The sequence below is a fragment of the Pleurodeles waltl genome, chromosome 8, assembly GCF_031143425.1.
Source record: "Pleurodeles waltl isolate 20211129_DDA chromosome 8, aPleWal1.hap1.20221129, whole genome shotgun sequence".
Classification (NCBI taxonomy): Eukaryota; Metazoa; Chordata; class Amphibia; order Caudata; family Salamandridae; genus Pleurodeles; species Pleurodeles waltl.
The window spans coordinates 1257372572-1257397440 of record NC_090447.1 but is presented as its reverse complement, the minus strand read 5'-3'; the positions used below and the strand labels follow the sequence as shown (position 1 = coordinate 1257397440).

At 46.6% G+C, this 24869-nt stretch overlaps 1 protein-coding gene across 1 annotated transcript in view; it reads left to right on the top strand.

The window, feature by feature from the left end:
- The window catches only part of B3GLCT (beta 3-glucosyltransferase), a 902740-nt gene that overhangs the window by 387072 nt on the left and 490799 nt on the right, over positions 1-24869 (top strand). Inside the window, exon 6 of the mRNA XM_069205575.1 lies at positions 9003-9114. Within this exon, the coding sequence (XP_069061676.1) occupies positions 9003-9114 (112 nt within the window). The remainder of the gene's footprint in view (positions 1-9002; positions 9115-24869) is intronic.

Below are 24869 nucleotides of genomic sequence, written 5' to 3'. Positions count from 1 at the left end.
GATTGGCCACAGGGCAGGCTGGGTGCATGTGTTTGCAGCGAGACGAAGGAGCGGCGCATCCAGGAGTGAGGGAATTGTGTTTTTAAAATATTTTTCTTAATGTAATGTGTCACCCTACCCCCATCCCTGTGTGCCCCGCGCCATCTGCAACCCGCGAGCCGCGACTGAGGAAGGGTGCATGACAAAAGGTTTCTATGGAACCAATAATGCCTTCCCTACTGACCTTGACAGTTCAGTGATACAACCATGCAAGGTTGGGGAATATAAATTCTGGTGCGACCACACACCCTGCACTGTCTGTCGACAACCCCCTCTGGGTTTCTTCTACATTTCTGCTTGAGCCAGGACTGTTTTGCACTTGTGGAGCTTGATCCTGCAATTGGGAAAACATCCTTTAGTTTTGGTACAGGAAAACATGAATATCTTACAAAATACATAGCACTATCAGCGGTTGTAGACAAAGCAACATTTTTAGCTAATGAATCAGCCACGGTGTTACCCCTTCAAACATCATCATGGGGATACAGGTACATGCCACACTGTGCCATTGCCATTTAATGTTTTTTTCCGTGTGATTTGGATTCTTTGTTTTATTCTTTTAATTTCTTATTATTTTATCTTCAAATTTTCAGTTGTGTGACTGTATTTCTCAAATCTATGTGTTTATTTTTGTTGTATTTTTTATTATGAGAATCAATACTTATATACCAAAGAATAAAAAAATAAAAAAAATACAAAGTATTCCGCTAGTGTGAGCTTAGCCGCTAGAGAAACTTCAAAATAGAATCAGCACAACGTCACAAAGGTAAAAGGTTTAATGTTAAGTACATAAAGACATTTCTCTATGCCTGAAATATAATCAGCGACAATGTAGTTATGTAATTATGTGCATGTAGAGTTTTTGCCTTATTGTGGACCTAATGTATTTGCCACATATTCAACCACTTGCTTAATAACCTGTGGAGTTCAGCAAAAAGTGTTTCTAGCTGACATGACACTTGTTCTACAGTGCATCTGGCACACGTTAACTGGTCACATTTCAGTTTTTGATTGTTGCAGTCAGGAATTAAACTTGTAGGAATGACGTGAAAACATCAGTGTCCCACAGTTGATGAACTGCATGTGTAGGGGCTTCTTTTCTCATTCATAAAAATAATCGTAAAAATTCCAATTCAAACAGATCGTCAATAATGAAACCTTGTGAAGAAAATGTTTAGTTTCATTATTTGTGCAAATCTATGTTACACCAGAATTAGGTGGGTGCTTGTATCACAGATAATCCCAAACATTATATTTCTCTTTTGAAGGTCTTTTGTTTTCAATCTGCTAGTGCCCTTTAGAAATAGAAAGACACTTTGAATATACAAATGTATTTCAAAATACATTTCTGCTGTTCACTTTCTTAGTGAAAGGAGGTACTTCTGTAGGCCGTGGACACAAAGTTCAAAACTGGGGACCCTCTTCATAACACAAATGAATTACGGAGCATAAAAGAGAAGCACTTTTTTTATCACAAGAAGATTGCACATCAAAGCATATTTATTGCTGAGTGCACTCCACAGAAGCGAAGGGTCTCTGCTTTTGAAACACTGTGTATTTCATTCTTGGTATTAGAAGGGGTGGTGTTAATAATTAATAATACAGTTTTCCTGAGAAAACTTCAATGCAAGACAGAATCATTATATGTTAGAGAATAACATTTTCAGTTGGATCAGGTGAATGTGTGTGTTTTTCTTTCATAAGAAACCTTTATATTTTGCATAGCATTTGTGAATGTTGGGTATATGTTGGTCCTGCATTGTTGCATAACTCCAATGCTAATTAATGGTGTTTTCTGGCACATGAAATTTTTAAATAACTCCTCACCAAGACATTTGCTTGCAGTAGTTTTTACCCAGGTCCGCAGTACTAAAGAATGCATTTTACTGCTATTGTATGGTCTTTTTAATAACACATCCTCTCTCACTAGGCACAGCACTCTCAGATGGTAAAAGTACTGGTTTGAGATTTTTTTTTACATTATTTTTGTCAACCAACTGGTGGTACACTGAATGGCCAGAGAATCTCCCAGTAGCAGCTTGTGGCTGATCAGTGAGATGGGCACACATGTGCATAATTACTTCCACCCAGCCACTTATAAGCGCACACATACTCACACCCGCCAATCCACATGCACACTCACTCCCCCCCACCATTCACAAGCAAATACAGACCCACCCAAACCCCCACCCATTCAAAGTTTGCATACACAAATACACATACAGACACACACACTGTTAAACAAACACTTACTGGGCCACAGCGGTGAAACCGGGTTGAGAAGCAGAAAGGCCTTGTGGTTGCTGGAGACGTCGGGCAAGGAATGGGCAGACAAAAGGTCCTGCTGACTGCTCATTTGCTGACCTTGTCATGGCTCAGTCAATGAGAAGAGGGCCTTCCCTAACACATCACAGAATGTGATGGGGTCACTGAGAGTTGCTCACCTCAACCCGCTCTGTGACGAGGCGTCACTGATAGACAGTCAGCCCTTGGCACTTCAGAGATTAAAACTGAAGTGCCCAGGTCATGAGGGGAAAGTTTTCACAAGACATTGCCGGGCTGATGAGGGTGGCTGATGAGGTCATTCCCTCTGGGCTGTGAAATCTTCATGCCACAAAGATTGCCTCTTGCTTCCAGTCACCTGCTCATTAGCGCTTTTAAAATGCCTGTCTGCCTGACTCCAGCTGGAGTGTCCATCATGCTTGAAAAAGGGAGGGGACAGGGGGCCTACTCCCTTAAATATGGGCTATGCTTGGAGTCTTCTGTCAAGTATCCATTGCCATCCACTCACCCTACAGTGAGCAGGAGACTTTAGGCAAGCCGCTGCATTTTCATTCATTCCTTTTCTCATAGTCTTACAATACACAAGATTTCTGATGGATACAACTACCTGTGGATTCCTCACCTAATGAATACTCCCATTGCGCCAGCATTCGACGGAAATCTTCTTCCTAGCTTCTGCACGTCGACGAGGACGTCACATTTGCCCACGCGACGCCGTCTGACATCATACAGGCAATAAGAGGTCCTCGCCGACGTGACGACGTCAGTTCCCTTTTTTCCGTGCCATTCGAAACGGTTATCTTCGAGGGAGCTACTGTTGCTGTTCGGCAGTTACAGTGTGTTTTTGGCTGTGTGTTTTTTCTCTGAGGTTACTATGTCTCAGAGGAAGTCTGGTTTTAAGCCCTGTCGAGAATGTGGGGGCAAAATGTCGGTTACTGACCCACATTCGGACTGTTTGTGGTGTTTGAGTTCCGACCATGATGTGGCCAGGTGTGATTCATGTCAGCACATGAATCCGAAAGCCCTGAAGGAGCGAGAGGCCAAACTTTTTATGGCGAAGTCGAAGAGAAAGGAGAAGAGGCACCATAGAAAATCCTCCTCGCCGAAGTCTCATCGACATCATCGAGACTCCCGGCGCCGTCGGGAATCACGGCGCCGGTCGAGTAAGGAGAGGTCTCGGTCGAGGTCGCCATCGACTCGGCGTCGGAAGACTTGGGAGGTCAGTCCCACAGTCACTCCTCATCCATCGTTGCCTTCTCCAGCCTCGCCGACTTCGCCTGGGTCTTCGGGCCAGCCGCCTTCAGTATTTGAGGTGCCACAGCCTCAAATGTTCTCACCGACGTTGCAGACGTCGAGGCCGGCGTCGGTGTCGCCTTCGATCCAGGCACCCCAGTATCCGGCTTTTCTGGCCCCTGGAGCCGATAATACCGCATTTTTAAATGCAATGTTTTCCATCTTTCAGCAGATGGCTCCAGGGGGCGCACCGGCTGGGCCTTCGGGTCCTTTGGCTTTCAGTTTGGGTACTCCGGCTCCACTGCGACCAGCACCCTTCATGCCCTTTCTCCCCTTGGGGAACGTGGGCTCGGCGCCGGTGTTGGCTCCGGTGGCTTCAGAGGCTTCAGCTCCGGAGGTTTCGGCTCCATCGGCTTCGGTGTTTCGGCCAGTGACGCCGTCTGGGCCTTCTGCGACTCCGAGGCAGTCTTCTCTTCATCCGACTCCTGGTTCGGCGCCGAAGCTACCTGTGGCGCCTGTTGACCCGGCGTCGGACGGATCCGGTGATCGGCGTCATTCTTCGACATCTGCTGACGCCATGTCGACGCCGAGGATTGAGGAGAGGCTGCATTCGAGGAGACGTGCTCTCCGTCTCTTGGAAGAACCAGAGTATCAGCATGTCCTGGAGGAAGGAGAAATTGAGGACTCTGGCGAGGGTCTTCATGGGCTGGACACAGCTAGTGGCCTTGATACTTCCCCTGAGTGGGACTTGTCATCTCCAGGGGAGTATACTGAAGAGGCGGCCACTTTTCATGCTGTGATAAAGAAGGCAGCTAACTTCCTGGAACTGCCTTTGCCGGTAACTGAGGCGAAGCAAAATCTGCTGACTGAGGTTTTACATCCGGCCTCTACATCAGCAGAACCTCTTTTGCCATTTAACGAGGCGCTGCTGGAACCTGTATTGGAGGTCTGGAAGAAGCCGGTATCTTCCTTGGCTGTCAATAGGTCTGTGGCCAGGAGGTATCGGGCTGCACCAACTGACCCTGGCTTTCTTTCCAGACACCCTACGCCTGAAAGCTTGGTGGTCCAGGCTTCCTGTTCGACAAGATCTGCGCCTGGATCTTTTCCATCAGTGCCGGCGGACAGGGACTCCAAAAAGATGGATATGCAATCAAAGAAAGTGTTCTCGTCATGTAGCATGGCGTTAAAGTCCACCAATGCTACGTGTATTTTGGGGAGGTACATTTATGCTCTGATGGACGAGATAACATCTACGTGTACAGAGGTTCCTCAAGGGCTGTTGAATCTCGTGTCAGACGCTCAAGCTGCTGCAACCCAGGTTATCCAATCTGGGTTGGATACAACTGACTCGGTGGCCAGAGCGATGGGCACGGCTGTGGTTGCGAGAAGACAGGCTTGGCTTCGCAACTCAGGGTTCTCTTCGGATGTGCAGTCGACCCTGTTGGACCTCCCTTTTGATGGGGACAAGCTCTTTGGTGCCAAAGCAGATTCGGCTTTGGAGAGGTTTAAGGAGAGCAGGGCCACGGCCAAATCGTTTGGACTACAAGCCACTTCTTCTGCCTCCTCCAGATTTTTTAGGAGGTTTCGAGGATTTGGTCGTGGCTCATCCTCCTCCTTTCGGGGGAAATTCCAACAGCCTACCTCTTCTCTCGCCTATAGATCTTTTAGGGGGAGGGGTAGGGTCCGTACCAGGGAAGCCTCTCAGCAGCACTCTGCCTCTTCCTCTTCCTCTGGAGGGGTGCAGCAGGGGAAGCAGCCTTAGGCTTCCACCAATTCCCACTCACTCCTCTCCTGTAGGGGGATGGTTACTGTATTTTCTTCACAAGTGGGAGGTCATTACATCAGACGCCTGGGTTACCAGCATTGTGAGAAAAGGCTACACCCTTCCCTTTCGGGAGTTTCCGCCCCCCATCCCGCCCAGCCCATCTTATTGTTCAGAAGAACACCTCCTGTTGTTAGAACAGGAGGTTCAAGTCCTCCTTTTAAAGGGCGCGGTGGAGTTGGTTCCAGAGCAGGAAAAGGGTCAAGGTTGTTATTCAAGGTACTTCCTGATTCCCAAGAAGGATGGTCGGTTGAGACCAATCCTGGACCTAAGGATCTTGAATTGGTTCCTCAAACAGGAAAAGTTCAAGATGCTGACCCTAGCTCAGGTGCTTTTGGCGCTGAACAAGGGAGATTGGATGGTGTCTGTCGACTTGCAGGATGCTTACTTTCATATCCCGATACTCAAGTCGCACAGGAAGTATCTCCGTTTTGTGGTGGGGTCGCAGCACTATCAGTTTGCGGTCCTCCCGTTTGGTCTTACTTCAGCACCTCGAGTCTTCACGAAGGTGATGTCGGTGGTTGCAGCAGAGCTCAGGAGGAAGGGGATAGCAGTATTCCCTTACCTGGACGACTGGTTGATCAAAGCCAAGTCCCCGGAGCTTGTGTTGCATCATCTGCAGTCGACAACCCAGTTGTTGTTCGACCTGGGCTTTTCGGTGAACGTGCCCAAATCTCACCTAGAGCCCTCTCAGCGCCTCCTGTTCATAGGGGAAGTACTGGATACAACATTGAATCGAGCCTTTCCTCCGCCTCAGCGGATTCAAGACATTCAGGCGTTGGTTCCAATGTTTCAAAGTGGAGCGTTCATTCCAGTCCTCAAGGTCCTACGTCTGCTCGGTCTGTTTGCCTCCTGCATACTGTTTGTCACCCATGCTCGCTGGCACATGAGGGCTCTTCAGTGGTGCCTCCGAAGGCAGTGGTCTCAACACAAAGGAGATCTCGAAGGTTCTGTCAAGATCTCCAGGGATGCTGCCACGGATTTGAAGTGGTGGATTGCGGACGACAATCTTTCCCGGGGAAGGCCATTCACGCAGCCTCCACCAGTGACCACGGTCATAACGGATGCTTCCACTCTAGGGTGGGCAGCTCATCTGGGGGACCTGGAGATCAAAGGGATTTGGTCTCCACAGGAAGAGATGTTTCATATCAATCTGTTAGAGTTACGGGCTGTACGTCTGGCTCTCAAGGCCTTCCTCCCATCCCTTTGCGGTCAGTCGGTTCAGGTCCTGACGGACAATACTACCGCGATGTGGTATATAAACAAACAGGGAGGAGTGGGGTCGTACCTTCTCTGCAGAGAAGCTCTTCGGCTATGGTCCTGGGCAAAGGACCATCAGATTTGCTTGGTAGAAAATCATCTGGCCGGAGTCTTGAATGTACGTGCGGACAGTCTCAGTCGCCATTTCTCGGCCGACCACGAGTGGCGTCTCCATCCAGATCAAGTCTGTCTAATCGTCCAGATGTGGGGGTTTCCTTGGATAGATCTGTTTGCCACCCGGGAGAATTCGCACTGCCCGTTATTCTGCAGCCTCCAGTATCCGGTGCAAGGAGCGTTGGGGGACGCGTTTCAGAGAACCTGGTGCGACCAGTTGCTTTACGCGTTTCCCCCCATACCCTTGATTCCTCAAATGTTGAGGAAAATTTGCCAAGACCGGGCCCAAGTAATCTTAATTGCTCCTGATTGGCCAAGGAGGGTGTGGTATTCCGACCTTCTCCAACTCTCACTGTTCCCTCCGCTCCGTCTCCCTCTCAGGGCAGACCTCCTCTCGCAGTCGCAGGGGCAGGTTTTACACCCCAACCTCCAGAGCCTGCACCTTCATGCCTGGAGATTGAACGGGGCAACCTGAGTTCCTTTTCTCTCCCGCCTGATGTAGTGGTTGTTATCTTAGCGGCCAGGCGACACTCCACTAAATCTATCTACGCTAATAGGTGGTCTAAATTTGTGGTATGGTGTGGAGAGAGGCAGATTGATCTCTTACGTGCTCATTTGTCGGATGTTTTATCTTTTGCTTTGTCTTTAGCACAGGGGGGTTGTGCAGTGGCTACTGTTAAGGGTTACTTGTCTGCCTTGTCAGCCTTTATTTGTCTTCCAGACCAGCCTTCATTATTTAAATCTCCTATAGTACTTAGATTCTTGAAGGGCCTTATGAATAAATTTCCTCCAAATCCTTTTGTTATGCCTCAATGGGATTTGTCCTTGGTCCTAACTTTCCTTATGGGGTCCCCTTTTGAGCCTATGCATTCTTGCCCTTTAAGATTGTTAGTTCTTAAAACAGTTTTCCTGGTTGCTATAACATCTGCAAGGAGAGTGAGTGAGTTGCAGGCTCTATCGGTAAAACCCCCTTATACAACTTTTTATGGGGATAAGGTGGTGTTGAGGACCAAGGCTGCTTTCCTTCCGAAGGTTGTTTCACCCTTTCATTTGGCACAGACAATTACTCTGTCCACGTTTTATCCTCCGCCTCATCCTTCAAAGGAAGAAGAGAGACTACACCGCTTGGGCCCAAAGAGGGCGTTAAGCTTCTACATAGGCAGGACGAAGGATTTCAGGCTGGAGGATCAGCTTTTCATCGGATACGTGGGAAAGAGGAGAGGAAAGGCAGTCCACAAGAGAACACTCTCCAGGTGGGTTGTTCTTTGCATTAAAATGTGTTACTCTTTAGCAAAGAAGGATCCTCCTGATGGTATTAGAGCTCATTCTACCAGAGCTAAGTCGGCCACTTCGGCCTTGGCCAGGGGTGTTCCGGTGGTCGACATCTGCAAGGCCGCAACTTGGTCGTCCCTTCACATTTTTGCGAAACATTACTGTTTGGACTCTGAGGTCAGAAGGGACGGCCATTTTGCACGGTCAGTGCTGCAGGATTTCTTGGTTTGACCATTCAGGCACCCACCACCGAGCGCGGTACTGCTTTGGGACTCTATTCATTAGGTGAGGAATCCACAGGTAGTTGTATCCATCAGAAGAACGAGTTACTTACCTTCGGTAATGACTTTTCTGGTGGATACATAAGCTACCTGTGGATTCCTCACGGTCCCACCCGCCTCCCCGTTGCCTGTTTGGTCTGACCAAGTAATTCTTGAGTGTGCTCCTCTTGGCTTTGAGGATTGGTATAGATTATGTATATATGTGTATATGTATATATGTATATATATTTTTATATATAGTTTATATATTTATTTACTTGTTTTAAAAAAAAAATATATATATATATTAAATTAGTAGTCCATCTTTTCACAATGATGTGTTGTTTACAATGTCATTAAATATGGCTATTGTCTTTCATCTCAATGGATTATTGTTCTCAGGCACGTAAAAAATGTTGGTACTGACTTCGGCACGTCGGCGAGGACCTCCTATTGCCTGTATGACGTCAGACGGCGTCGTGTGGGCAAATGTGACATCCTCGTCGATGTGCAGAAGCTAGGAAAAAGATTTCCGTCGAATGCTGGCGCAATGGGAGTATTCATTAGGTGAGGAATCCACAGGTAGCTTATGTATCCACCAGAAAAGTCGTTACCGAAGGTAAGTAACTCGTTCATCTCACTGTGAGGAATAGTGTGGGAAATACTTACTACAAAGTTGCAAATTATTGCTAAGTAAACATTTATTTCTTTTTTTTAAGATTTTCAACGTCCTACGGAAAAAACTCATCATGGATTTTCTTCTGTGAAGAAGATACAAAAATAAATCTTGCGAAGCTGCTACACACTCTTGAAAGATTTGACAAATCCAAGGTATGAACATGAACCGACTTACAAGGGTGGTCAAAGCTGGAATTTATGCATAAAGAGTTATTTTGGTTCCTGATGTTCTCGACAAGCATGTTTAGTTGCCTTTCTATAGTAGGAAATACACAGACAGACGATGTTCCTGCGCAGTTTCTTTTTCACCAGTACGGCAGAAGTGTTGACCACATCAAAAGAGAACTGTTCCTGGTGGTGTTGCCAGGTGTAAATGTAAATGGGGACAGACAGGCTACAAATTGTTTTAGACATTACAACCAAAGCACTCTAGTCATTCGAACAATAGAAAATCATAAAGTCATTTGTGTTTCAGACAAATCTTCTTTTATTGTGAAATCTCATTTCAATTCATATTCACGTACAGTTCTTCATTACAGTTGTTCGTACTTGACAGCCAACACGTGTTTCGTCACAAAGTGACTTTGTCAAGACTTTAAGGTATAAAAATGAACATATGTACATGAACCTGGTGTACACAATATGCACTGGCTTTATGTCAAGTGACTACCAAGCTAAAAAATGTGGCATGCCTTCACCAAGTGTGATATAAAGATGTAAATAGATAGTGCGATGTGTGCACCCAGCAAATGTGTTGATATCCACTATAGGAAATATAGCTTATGTGGGCAAAGATGCGGATAGATAGATGTCAGGCTAGATAACACCTTAAGTGTTTGTTTAAGGAAATGAAAAAGAGAAGAAAATCATAATGTCCACCGTTATTTTCCTTGGTGCGCTTAGTCCCCGTGGTATGTAGCAGAAAAATGTCAAAGTTTGAATATATTACTAACCACCCAGTGTTCCAAACTTCCAATAAGTCATATGTTTGCTTCTATAGCTTAGCTCCACTGTATGTAAATATCGTAAGTGAGGGCAGTGTGTTCCAGTAAACAGGTTTGGTAGAGTTATCTGTATTAATAATACTCGAAAGAAGACATCTTCTTTTTAAAAAAGTGTATTTATTCAATATATAATAACGTACACATGAATTGCACCGTTTCATGAGTTACATTATATCAGCACAGCATTTTTAGTTCAAACAGTCAGTCATTATGTCAAACAAAACATGCCATTAACAGAGTTTTCAGCGGTTTATATAGTGTTACCTACACAGGGGGGGCGAACGATCAACACACCCTTAAGATAACTGCATAAGCGATCGTTGCCCGTTGTATAATACATGGGTATTGGAGAAATGGGTAACGCTAACTATAAGTGACACAACCATTAAGGCATTGCAGTCCCAACCATTGAACTTTAATATTGCCAATCTAATTTATTAAGTTTAACTTAACTGCGGATATGTTCCAAACAACAGGAGATCTCCACATGGGCCAACAGACATTACTCCCCGGCCCCAGGCAGGGTCCCCCAGTCAAGCAGGAGAAAGGGTGGGGCCACATGCAACAAAGTAATAAATCAACAGGAAGGGGAGAGAGAGAGTACCCCCACCCCCCAGTCACTCCCAAACACTCCCGCAAAACCCACTCATGCACTGTCCAGCCAGGTCGGCCAATATCTGGGCTCAGCTAGTGGAAGCACCTTCTGAGGCGTCTTCCCCAACTTCTACCGGTTCCTCTAACAGTCCATAAATCATGTCTCTCCAACGTTCCAGATCACGTTCCGTATGCTCATCTAATTGTACTTTACGCAGTCGACATTCCTCTGCAGTCGCCCATTCAACGAGATCAGCCTGCCATGTATCATGCAACGAAGGGGCCGGGCTCGCTCAATGGATCACAGTGCGTCACTTGGCTAAGATAAGCACCAACTGTGCGCCCTTTTTTGGGGTGGGGATTAGCCCCAACAGGCAATGTTTCATGGTTTCCCCCGCATCAACAGCTGTCACCTCCCTCAGTGTCTTCACTATTTGGCACCAAAAGGGTTGAATAGGCTTACATGACCATGCTATGAATTCAAAAGTAGCAGAGGACCCGCCACATCGAGCACATCGGTCTGGTCTTGTTGGGAATATTCTATGGAGGCGGTGTGGTGTCAGGGAAGCCCTGTGTATATAATAAAAGTGTGTCAGTTTAAATCTCGAATTACTAGTTGCATTCCGTATCAGGGAACAGGTTCTAGTCCATTCCCCATCTGTAAGTGGAGTTTTGAGGTTTGCATCCCAACGGTCCCTTGTCCCTGTGATGTTTATCTGCCTGTCCTTTTTTAGAGCTTTATAGAGCCGGGAGAGGAGACTCCGTTCACATCCAGGGTCAACCAGCATTACTGTAAGGTGAGATTTGGTAGGTTCATTGGGGAAAGAGGTCCAAATCCCTCTGGCAGTTTGCGACAGGCTTGCGTATTGCAGAAATTGACCTTGGTCAATTCCAAAGAGGGATTCAGTTTTTTCCCCGGTAATAAACGTGTTATTTTCATATAGATCACCCGCAGTGTTACAACCGCTGTCTCGCCACTTCGCAAATTCCAGTGCTTTTGCAGCCCTGGCAAAGGGATGCAACCACCAGAGAGGTAGTAAGCATGCATATGGTGCTCTACGTAACACCCTCATAGCAGCCCGCTCCCACACCCGCCAACCCTGCGCTACCAGGAAGGGGACATCATGTGGAAGCCTAGCGCCACCCATCAATAAGCATGGTAGGCGAGACACACAAACTGAGCCCTATAACAGATTTTTCTCCCAGTTGGGGCCATCATCACACCACATGGCTGCATACTGCAGCAAGCCCGCCATGTATAGGTGCAAATCGGGCAGACCCAGTCCTCCGTCGACCAGATTCAACCTCAACACTTCAGTGCGAACTCTAGATATCTTACCTGCCCAGACTAGCAACAGAAGTAATTTGTCTAACTGTCGAAAAAGAGGAGTCGGTATTTCACAGAACGAGTTCTGCAGCATAGAGACATCTCAGGAGTAAGATTGCAATTCTGCCCATAACTGACAGTGGGAGGGTAGTCCAGAATTGGACCCAGGCTCGTAGGCCAGCCATTACTGTACCCATATTTAAGTCATATTGTAATTGAGGGGAGTGTGTCACCCGCATACCTAGATACTGAAAGGACTCAGATTCCCACTCCAGATCCATCCGTGGCAGCTCTGCCTCTGCCCTCGCCGACAGGCAAGCCATTGGGAACAACACTGTCTTCTGTGTATTAACTCGGAGGCCCCATACCCTACCAATATCGTCCATCAGCTTTAATAAAAGTGAGACCGACTGTTCCGGGTCTGTAACATACACCAGAGCATCATCTGCATACAGAGATATAACGTGTGTTGTTGCCACAACCTGTATGCCCCATTTCTGCAATCTTGTCCGCAACTGTATAGCTAGGGGCTCCATATCTAGAGCGAACAGTAGCGGGGATAGGGGCAACCTTGTTGTGTGCCCCGCTCAATATCAAATGCCTCGGACACTATTGCCCCAGTATGCACCCGGGCATGCAGTAATGTGTAGAGTAGATGAAACCATGATAGGAAGTATTGTCCTATACCCATCCTACGCAGAACCGCCCACGAGTACTCCCAGGACAGAGTATCAAATGCCTTCTCTATATCGAAGGCTACCAATGCTGCGTGGCTAGCAAGTTTACGCGTCTCATGCTTGACATGCGATAATCTCCGTAGGTTCATGTGGGTCCCCCTCCCAGGTATGAAACCACATTGATCACTTCCCACCAAATGAGTCACCACCTGTCTTAATGGCATTGCCAGTACCTTGACAAGGAGTTTCACATCAACATTAAGCATAGACAGCGACCTATAAGAGCCCAGGTCTGCAGTATCCCTCCCCGGTTTTGGGAGCATAACAATCAATGCCACTCTCAACTGTTTTGGCAAAAGACCCCTCTTCGTGACTCATGGAGCGTTTCCAACAATCGGGGAAGAAGTATTGCAGAATATGCCTGATAAAACTCATCTGGGAGGCCATCAAGGCCTGGCCTTTTCCCAGAGGCCATACCCCCCCAGGGCCTGTTGCAGCTCTTCCAGGGACACCTACCCATCCATATCCTCAATCTGAGCATCCGTAAGCCGGGGCAACTAGAGGCCTTCTAGGTATTCTTGTATTTAACAACTATCGTTGCACTTCAGTGAATTGTATATAGCCTTTAGGTGCTCGCATAAATGGAGATTCACACATGCTTGTCCTAAAATCTTTTCCCCAGTCGGACCCCGGAGCGATAGGATTATGGGGATGGGACTTTCATGTCGAAGTAGCCAGGCGAGCATGTGACCCGAGCGATCCCCCTCTTGATACAGTCTCTATCTAAAGTCCTTGGGGACATAATTATCCTTCCTAATACTGTAGGTTTTTGTAAGGCTTTCGCCTCATATGACAACTTTAAGGGCCTCCCATTCTATGCCACGGTTCTGAGTCGTGGCCCAGTTCTTACTGAAATAACCATTCAAAGCTTCATGAATGTCTCGCCTATACTCCTGGTCTCCAAGTAACTCAGGCCACATGCGCCACAGGGGGATTACCGGTCTAGGTGTGTGTCTACTGCATTCTAATAGTAGCGGACGTGATCCGACAGAAATCTGACCTGATAGACAGCTCAACGGACATCTAGGGTTCCGTCATTCGCAAGAAGGAATCTGTCTATTGTGCTATTTGCCCCATGTGTGGGAGTTTAGCAAGAACAGGTTGTGGAAGTGGGGTACATCTCTCTCCATATATCCACTAAGTGTACATTATACATGATTTCGCGGAGCTTGGCAGTCATGTTAGGCTTTGTGCCCATCTTTGGCGGGCTTCTATCTAGAGTACCATCTAAGACAATTAAAATCACTGGCCCAAATGATGGGCATCCCCGTATAGGGTATTAGTTCACATTGGAGCTTATGAAAGAACTCTGCATCGTCCGAGTTGGGGGCGTAAATATTTAAAATGCAGAGCTCGCGGACGTCTAACTCTCCGTGCAAGAAGATATATGGGCCTTGCACATCTGCTTTGAGGCTTACTAGTTGGAACAGTGTCCCTGGGGTCACCCATACTGACACACCCCTGGCGTAGGATGAATATGTTGCCGAGTATAACTGGCCCTGCCATTTTTTCTGTAATTTTTGCACTTTGTTATCCAACAAGTGCATCTCCTGCAGGAGAGCAATATGGGCCCCTAGTCGTCTAAGATATGTATGTATCCTATAGTGTTTTACAAAAGAGTTCAGCCCCCTCACATTCCATGTGACTATTCGCATTAAGGTACCTGCCATGATCTGTGACAAAACTCATTCACTACCTCAAGCCCTGTCCCAACCACCCCCACCATCCACAGACCCACTCCCACGCACCCCAGCCCATTGCATTTTCAACAATGGGGGTCCGAGCCTCCTCCTCATCTCAGGAAATACAGTACATTCAGTTCATGCAGTGCATAAAACAGAGCTCCAGCAACAACTAGAAACCATAAACAATATTTCCATCCCACCCCGGGTAAACATCACCCTCAACTAGTGTCTGCCCAGTCTGTGTGTGCGACCGCTATCCACCCCAGGGTCCAGAGACTTCTATAGCAAGGGAACTTGCCTGGACAGAGTCACCACCGTATTCCCACCCCTCTCACTGAACCATCCAGACCTCCCACACACTGTACCCAAATCACTGCGTTAATCACCATAATGAATAATACAAGACACAACGAATAACGCACCACGTTAGAAGGGGTATAAAAAACAACAATGTTAGTCTTGGTCAAGGATTGGGGGGCACCACTCCAGTCCTGCCCTGTACCCGATAGCTGCCCGAAGCCTCCGTTACCTAGCACCAAAGCATCTTTGATTGATTGAGGTATGCATGCATATATTTGGATTATATATAGCAATCTTAGTTGACAGGCATTGGTACGCTCTAAATATTATGGAGGAAAGGGCCGTGAAGGATTTATAACTGTGAGGAGTGGATAATCTTCTAGTGGGAGAAAGTGATGTGGCTGCTGAATATGTATGAGGTGTGTTAGACCACTCAGCCTCAGGGTGGTCTCCCCCCCCAAAATTGTTTTGCCTACTCTCCTCCTGTTTGCTTGAATTTATTTTATTTGGCTTTAAGATTCTTTGCACTTTAGAACTGCTGGCAAGGATTAAAGTGAGTGTGCTCACTCCTTAAAACATGAACAAAGTGGCCTACACCTGATTGGCACATTTAATTTACTTATACGTCCCTAGAAAAGTGCTACAACATGTACCCAGGGCCCATAAATTAAATGCTACTAGTGGCCTGCAGCACCTTTTGTGCCATCAACTTAAGTAGCCTTAGGTAGCCTTTTAAAACATGTCTCAGGTCTGCCTTTGCAGCCTGTATGAAGTTTAAAACTGCCAATTTGACCTGACAAATAAACATTTTGGCAGGCCTAAAATTCCCATTGTAACACAGACAAGTCACCCTTAAAGTAGTCTCATAGGGCAGGGTTTAGTGTATTTAAAAAGTTGGACATGTACTTTTACGTTTTACATGTCCTGTTAATGAAAAACTCCTATATTTGTTTTTCACTAGTTTGAGACTTACATCTCCAGTAGGATAACATTGAATTACCTTATTGCATTTAACTAGTGATAACTTTTATTTAGGAACTTGTTGAAATATCATTTTTGGTGTCTAAAGAATTGTAACATAAAATGCTCTTTTATGGTAAAGTCAGATTTTACATCACAATTCTCAGAGGACTGCTCTGCTGTTGAAGGACCACATTGCTGCTCAAACCCAGTACTAGCAGAGTGACTCTAATGGATAGTTGGCTGGCATCCTGTTCTGAGCTATAGGGACACAAAAAGCTCCAGCAACTTGAACCCTGCACCTGCACTTGGACCTTGCCTAAAGTGAGTGCTGTCTGCCAATTGGTCCACACCCACACCTGACCCCTTGTAAGTGGTGCTAAAAGCGCCCAAACTGCCTAAATCCAAAACTTGGGACATTGAAAATTTTCAGCCAATTAGTGCCCTGAGACCCAAGAGGAGACTGGGACCTACCAGGTTGGTGATCCAGCCAGGGTGCATTGCCAGTTGATCTGACTTTGTGGTAGCTCCCGCTACATTCTCTACAGCATCAAATCCTCTTCAGCAGCTCCTTGCATAGCTCTTGTTGGATACAGCCTATAACTTTGTCCCACTGGAGATTTTCCACTTCCACAAAAGAGACTTAAGTCTACATGCGGAAATCTTCACTGTCACTTCACCCAGCAACATCCCCAATGATGCCTCCTCCTCAGACACCGCCAGCTGCTTTGCCCCACTGAATTTTACCTTCTTAGCCTTTTTTCTTCAAAATGTCTTCTAGGTCCATTGGTAAACTGAGACTGGGCCCAATCCACCTTCTGTAGTCAAACCGCTATCCATTGCAGTTTAGGTGCTATTTTACACTTCATAACTCCAGTTGGATTTTTGTTGTTTTGGTGTCAAATAATGTATTACATTTTACTCTATTTTTCTAAATTGGTGTGGGATATGTCTTGTGTTTTCACTTTATTACTGCTTAAGTGCTGCATAAATACTTTACGATTTGCCTCTAAATTAAGCCTGACTGCTTTTGTGCCAAGCTAGCAGAGGGTTAAGCACAGGTTAATTTAGTGACTTTTTGTACTTGACCCCAACAAGAATTGTGTTTGTCGCTTGAGTAGGGTTCTCAACCCACTCAATCAAAAACCCAATTTCTCACACTTCACAATTGGGTTTTATAAGGCATAGACAGGCAATAGATAAAATATATCTTGCGCAGTATCTTAGTGCTGTTAGGACAAGCCATAATCAAAAACTCACCAGCAGTAACTGATACCATGCAGACCTGCAGCTTCACCTTCATGGCAGTCTTCTTAGAAAATCTAGGAACCAAATTACCAACACGATGTTAATCTTCCCCCATTATTACAAACACGTTTGAAGAACAGAAAGGGAATTTTCAAGCAAAACCCATGCATACCTCATCATGGCTCCCCCCACCCCCAAAGGGGGGAGGCAAAAAAAGTATTATATTCATCTTGAAATGTACTAAAACATTTGAACGTACTTGTTAGAAGAGTGGAAGTGACATCTTTCCTTTCACCAAGGTCACCAAGTTTATACAACCCTGATTTTGCTCCAGGGTATCTAGACAGCGATTTTTCAAAATAGCTAGAACACACCGAGGTAAAGTTAAGAGATTTATTTGACAGTATGCCCCCAAGAACCCATGCTTCTTGTTCACAAACATGCTAACTACCGCAAATATATTCATACATGTACTCACTGGGATGGACTGGGATGGACATGGCAACAACTAGAGATCTAGCGATTAACGAATCCTTATTAAAGGCCACTCTATGCTATATAAGTTATTACGTAACTTACAATCTACGCCCAAATCAGCATATGTTACAAAGTGGGAAACTGAATTGGGAACAGAAATTATTGATGACTCATTTTTAAACGCTTGGTCTAGAGCAGGTTCATCATCAATACTTAATCAACACAAAGAATACAGAAAATGTTGACAAGATGGTATCTAGCTCCTTCTAGACTCCACAAAATGTGTTGTTGCCCTGGCGAGGATGTGGGGATAATGACATTTGACACACACGTGGTGATCTTGCAGTGGTGCATAAACGTTCTGGAAAGAGATACTGTAACAAATCTAAATGGTAACAGCCATTAAATTAAATCCCCTGACTTTGCAACAAGGTGATAAAAGAGAAAATTCTCAATGCCCCCTCACGATTACATTAGGCAAACTTCTTATACGTATGTTTTGGAATATAGAGTCACCATATCTTACCGCTAGAAATGATCAACTCTGCCCCAACATCCTGATAAGTTTGTGGTGGGCCAAATTGTGGCCAATCTGTGCCAAGAAAGAGTTGACCCCGAATGTCCACGACAGAATGGACAAGTTTGAGAGCCTGTGGGCAACGTTTTGAATATTCTAAAGATTGAAGGATGCCACAGGGCAGGCCCAGATCATGTGTCGGTAATCCTACAGAGACTGGGAATATGCAGACCTACCTCTGAATCCCTAAGATCAGAAAAAAAAATGACTTAATAAATGCTTAATATGCAAACGGTCATCACATAACTTTATAATGGCCTTCACCTGGAAAGATATAGGGGCAAACTGTGACAAAACATTCTGTTGAGACTATTGACAATAAATGTTTCAGTCTCATTGTAATTTATAGTGACACTCTCTCTGTTCCTCAAAAATGGTTAGGTATAGTTTGGAAAAAAGAAAATGGCGATGGAAGATTTGATATGAACTCTGCCCTGTAAACCTATCTATTAGAGGCAGGAGGGCAGGATCCGGTTATTTGACACTGACATGACAAGAAAAGTCAGTGCCGCCTGGAGCATTCTTATCACCCCAGATCAGACCATCTAAAATGGTTGTCACCATGGAAATTGTGCTTTGCAGCTAGACTAAAATCTGCCATCAGTAACAGGTTGCTTATTGCAATGAAACACTGAATTAACACCACCCTTTTGGGCTGCTCTGCCTTAGAAAGCAGATTTGGCATAGGCCTACAGTTGTCAAGAGGTTATGGGTCTTTACAAATGATTGTCCTTGTAATGTATTTGTCACAACACCTGTTTGCAAGGAGTGGTTTGGGCATCTATTCAGTGCTGCTTAAACTGAAGGAGGAAAGTCATTGTTTTAGGACTAGCAGTGGACACATCCCTTCCGGGGAGCCAGTTGTGTAACTGTTGGCAATCAATCTTGTTAACGCCTCCTGATTTATTCATTTCGGTGTCATATTATCGAGGGGCAGTGAGAAAGAGGTGAAACTAGAGGGTCAAAGGAGAAAACGAGATAGGGACAAGAGAGACAGGTAGGGACAGAGAAATGTTTCCTGGGGGTGCGTGTGTCTTCGTTGTCTGTCTGTTAATTTTTGTAAATGTCCCTGAAGAGCACAACACAGTTTGACAAGACCATGTACAAGCCATCTACCTAGTAAGGTAATATTTGTAAAGTATTTCCCATAAAGGAATATTTGTCATAAAATATTGCCCAAAATTTGTATTTGATTGGTAAATGAGTGGTAAAAAAAACAAAAGCAATTATTAAAATTAGCAAAGATTATTTCAAAAATTAAAGTAGATGCAGAGGCTTGCATAAACTGTTCCTAGTATCTGTTAAAGATTTTCAGAGTATTTTTTTGAAGAAATTAAAGGTGTATATAATGACTGTCAAATGGTGTCTGTCAGAAACTGTTAGACCTGACAGCCTTAGGGTAGTCACCTCTAACTTTTTGCCTGCCTCCCTCCACTTTGTGGACACTGTTTTTGCTGTTTTTTAGACTCTGCGCACTTTACCACTGCTAACCAGTGCTAAAGTGCATATGCTCTCTCCCTTAAAACATGGTAACCTTGAATCATACCTGATTGGACTATTAATTTACTTATAAGTCCCTAGTAAGGTGCACTTTATGTGCATAGGGCTGGTAAATTAAATGCTACTAGTGGGCCAGCAGCACTGGTTGTGCCACCCACTTAAGTAGCCCCTTTTCCTTGTCTCAGGCCTGCCATTGGAAGGCCTGTGTGTGCAGTTTCACTGCCACCTCGACTTGGCATTTAAAAGTACTTGCCAAGCCTAGAACTCCCCTTTTTCTACATATAAGTCACCCTTAATGTGTGCCCTAGGTAACCCCTAGAGCAGGGTGCTGTGTAGGTAAAAGGCAGGACATGTACCTGTGTAGTTATATGTCCTGGTAGTGTAAAACTCCTAAATTCGTTTTTACACTACTGTGAGGCCTGCTCCCTTCATAGGCTAACATTGGGGCTGCCCTCATACACTGTCGAAGTGGCAGCTGCTGATCTGAAAGGAGCAGGAAGGTCATATTTAGTATGGCCAGAATGGTAATACAAAATCCTGCTGACTGGTGAAGTCGGATTTAATATTACTATTCTAGAAATGCCACTTTTAGAAAGTGAGCATTTCTTTGCACTTAAATCCTTCTGTGCCTTACAATCCACGTCTGGCTGGGCTTGGTTGACAGCTCCTTGTGCATTCACTCAGACACACCCCAAACACAGGGTACTCAGCCTCACTTGCATACATCTGCATTTTGAATGGGTCTTCCTGGGCTGGGAGGGTGGAGGGCCTGCTCTCACACAAAGGACTGCCACACCCCCTACTGGGACCCTGGCAGACAGGATTGAACTGAAAGGGGACCTGGTGCACTTCTTAGCCACTCTTTGAAGTCTCCCTCACTTCAAAGGCACATTTAGGTATAAAACAGGGCCTCTGCCCTACCTCATCAGACACTTGCTGGAGAAGAAACCTGAACCAGAAACTACATCCTGCCAAGAAGAACTGCCTGGCTGCTGAAAGGACTCACCTGTCTGCTTTCTACAAAGGACTGCTGCCTTGCTGTTGGCCTGCTGCCTTGTTGAACTCTTGTCTGGCTGTGAAAGTGCTCTCCAAGGGCTTGGATAGAGCCTGCCTCCTGTTCCCTGAAGTCTCAGGACCAAAAAGACTTCTCTCTTTCACTTGGACGCTCCGTGCGCCGAAAATGTCGACGCACAGCTTGTTCCGCGGCGAGAAAAACGCCGCACATCGACGCTGATCGACGCGACGCTCTTGGGACGACCGAAAATCCGACGCACGGCTTCGCAAGGACAACACCGCCCGACCTCTAGAGGAGAAATCGACGCGACGCCTGCCGTGAGATCGTAATTTCGACGCGCAGCCCCGCAGAAAGACGCGCAGCCGGAAAACAAGCAGGAAAATCCACGCACAGACCCGGGACATCTGGTAATCCCCGCGATCCACGAAAAGAGACTGTCCGCGCGCCGGAAAACGACGCACGACTTCCCCGCGTGGAAAATAACGACGCAAGTCCGTGTGTGCTGGGGAGAAATCGACGCACACACCCTTTTTCCACGCACCTCTTCTTTTGTGGCCCTCTGAGGAGATTTTTCCACTCCAAACCAGGTACTTGTGCTTGAAAGAGACTTTGTTTATATTCTAAAGACTTAAGACACTGTATATCACTTTTCAGTGATATCCCTACAATTTCCCATTGCAAACTTTATTCTTTTTGACCTACAATTATCCAGATAAATATTATATATTTTTCTAAACACTGTGTGGTGTATTTTTGTGGTGCTATATGGTGGTATTGTATGATTTATTGCAGAAATACTTTACACATTGCCTTCTAAGTTAAGCCTGACTGCTCGTGCCAAGCTACCAGAGGGTGGGCACAGGATAATCTTGGATTGTGTGTGACTTACCCTGACTAGAGTGAGGGCTTTTGCTTGGACAGGGGGTAACCTGACTGCCAACCAAAAACCCCATTTCTAACATTGGTGATCAGCGGTGAGGATAGGACTTGTATTTGTGCAGTGACATACAGTAGCTAAGTATTTCACTACCTACCCACAGTTGAAGGTCAACTTGGTTTTTATCTCTTTTTGCAAATCAGTTTTTTTTTCCTGACAATTTTCAAAAACTAAATCCTCACTCAACATGTCTCTGACTGGGTCTCAGACAGGGGACTTTGACCTAGTCCAGTTGGATACATATTCGGTCAACCAACTAAGAGGATTCTGCAGGGCATTGAGGGTACCCACCCAAGGGGCCTCCAGAAAGGAGGACTTTCAAGTGGCGCTGAGGGCCTGGGCAGAAGCCCGTTTAGAGGATGATGAGGAAGAGGAGCCAGAAAATGGCCCCTCAGAGGAATTTTCACTATCTGTGGATGGTGTTACCACTGCAATTGTGCCCCCTTCCAGACCAGGGAGCAGTGTCTCTGTGCAAAGCCTGACCGCAGAGGAAAGGAGAGAAGAAAGGGAGTTCCAATTGCAAATGGCAAAACTGAAAATTGAGGCTCAACAGGAGGAGAGAAGGGCAGAAAGAGAAGCCAAGCAAGCTGAGGCTGAAAGAGCAGCCAAACAAATTGAAGCCGAAAGAGCAGCCAAACAGGTGGAAGCTGAAAGAGCTTTGGCTGAAAAGAAACTATTGTTGGCTCATGAACTGAGTCTCAAGGAGCTGGAGATCAAGGCAAGACAGTCTGAATCCAGCAATAATGGTGGCAGCATACTGACAGGACCTGCTGGAGAAAAGAAGGTTCGTATACCCAAAAATGTGGTGCCCAGTTTTGTGGTGGGAGATGACATAGATAAATGGTTAGCTGCTTATGAAGTTGCACTAAGGGCTCATGAGGTTCCTGAAGGGCAATGGGGGGTAGCTATGTGGGGTTATGTACCGCCATTGGGGAGGGATACACTCCTCACATTGGATCAACCTGATCAAAACACATACCCACTTCAGAAAGCCACTTTACTTGCCAAGTTTGGGCTGACCCCTGAGGGATACCGTCAGAGGTTCAGGGACAGCACCAAACAAACCACACAAACATGGGTAGATTTCTTTGACTTCTCCAGTAAGGCACTGAATGGATGAGTGCGGGGCAACAAAGTAGCTGATTATAAAGGTTTATATGACTTGATTCTAAGAGAGCATATGCTTAATACTACTTATACAGAGTTGCGCCAGCACTTAGTGGATAGCAAGCTGACTGATCCCAGGAAGCTTGCTGAGGAGGCGGGCCTCTGGGTTAGCACCAGAGTGTCCAAGAAGGTACCTGGGGGGGACTCCCACAAAGGTGGTCAGGGTTCCCAACAGAAGAAAGAGGGGGGAGATAAACTTGCAGATAAGGAACTCTCCAAAGGCCCCCAAAAGAATTCCCAGGGAGGGGGTGGCAACCCTTCCTTTTCCAAATTTGGGAAAAAGCCAGGGACATATGACAGGTCAGGGAAACCTAACCCCAAATGTATGGAGTGTTACCAGTATGGTCACTACAAAGGCGATCCCCAGTGCCCCAAGAGGGCACCGTCCACTACCGGACAGGCACCTGGGTTGACTAGTGTAGCGCTCAGGGGGGAGATGGACCCAGATAGCTTTGGGGAACAGGTAGAGATTTCCCTAGTGTCCCTGGGAGAAGGAGAAATGGAGCCCAAGGTCCACATGCCCAAAAATACTTCCAAGTACCAGCAGTGGGTCACCATTGATGGGCAGAAGGTGGAGGCTCTGCGTGACACAGGAGCCAGTATGACTACTATCAAGAGTCAGCTGGTGTCAACAGAGCAGATAGTACCTAATACATTCCACCAGGTCATAGTCGCTGACAATCGCGAGAGTCACCTACCGGTGGCTCTGGTTCCCTTTGAGTGGGGGGGGGGTCTCTGGTACTCTGAAAGTAGCTGTGAGTCCTGCCATGCCTGTAGATTGTCTGTTAGGCAATGATCTTGAGCATACTGCTTGGAAAGAAGTGGAGCTCAAGTCTCACCTGGAGATGTTAGGGTTACCTGAGTGGGTCTGCATGACCACACGGTCCATGGCTGACCGAGAGGGAAGTCAAGGGCGTCTGGAGCCTGGAACGATGGCCCAAAGAGCTGCCAAGAGGATGGACCAGGGGCACGGGAAACCGGCCCCAGAAGTTCCCGCAGTGGCTGACGGGGCTCCTGAGGAGGAGGCTCCCGAGCCAACTGGGGAAGACATTGCCACCCTAGGTGACTTACCTGAGCTTGCTGGCTGGCAAGTTGAGGGTGGACCCACCAGGGAGGAATTCTGCAAGGCGCAGAAAGAATGTCCCACTCTAGAAGGTCTGAGGAAACAAGCCTCAAACCAGGCGGCAGGTGACACCTCTGGCGATCACCACCTATATTGGGAGAATGATCTCCTCTACAGCGAGCTTAAGGTTCCGGCCTTTGGGGCAGCACGCACGCTGGTGGTCCCCCAATGTTACCGAACCTTCCTACTGGGTCTGGCACACGACATTCCCCTGGCAGGACATTTGGGGCAAGGCAAGACCTTTGACAGGCTTGTCACCCACTTTTATTGGCCCAAAATGAGGACACACTCAGATAAATTCTGCAGATCTTGTCCTACCTGCCAGGCCAGTGGTAAAGCAGGAAAAAGGGTTAAAAGCCCCTTGATTCCACTTCCTGTCGTTGGCACCCCCTTTGAAAGGGTGGGCATCGACATTGTTGGTCCCTTGGACCCCAAAACTGCCTTAGGCAACAGGTTCATCCTGGTTTTGGTGGACCATGCCACCCGTTACCCAGAGGCCATCCCTCTGAGGACCGTAACTGCACCGGTGGTGACCAGAACTCTGATGGGGATATTTACCAGTGTGGGATTCCCCAAGGAGATAGTGTCTGACAGAGGCACTAACTTCATGTCTGCATACATGAAGTCTCTGTGGGATGCGTGTGGTGTAACCTACAAGTTCACCACACCCTATCACCCCCGTCTAATGGTCTTGTGGAGAGATTCAACAAGACCCTGAAAGGCATAATTGGTGGCCTCCCTGAGGCCATGAGGCGTAAGTGGGACGTCCTCTTACCATGCCTTCTCTTTGCTTACAGAGAGGTCCCCCAGAGGGGGGTAGGGTTCAGTCCCTTTGAGCTTCTCTATGGGTACCCTGTCAGGGGACCCTTAAGCATTGTCAAGGAGGGATTGGAGAAAGCTCCAAAGGCACCCCCTCAGGACGTGGTCAGCTACATGTTGGCCCTCCGCAACCAGATGACCCGCTTCTGGAAAGAGGCCCAAAGTAACCTTGAGGCCAGTCAAGAGGTAATGAAACACTGGTATGACCAGAAGGCCACCCTGGTAGAGTTTCAACCTGGAGACAAAGTGTGGGTAATGGAGCCAGTAGAGCCTAGAGCTCTCCAGGACCGCTGGTCTGGCCCATTTGAAATCAAGGAGCGGAAAGGGGAGGCCACTTACCTAGTGGACCTCCAAACCCCTAGGAATCCCCCAAGGGTGCTCCATGTGAACCGACTAAAGGCTCATTTTGAGAGGTGGGAGATCAATATGCTTCTGGTC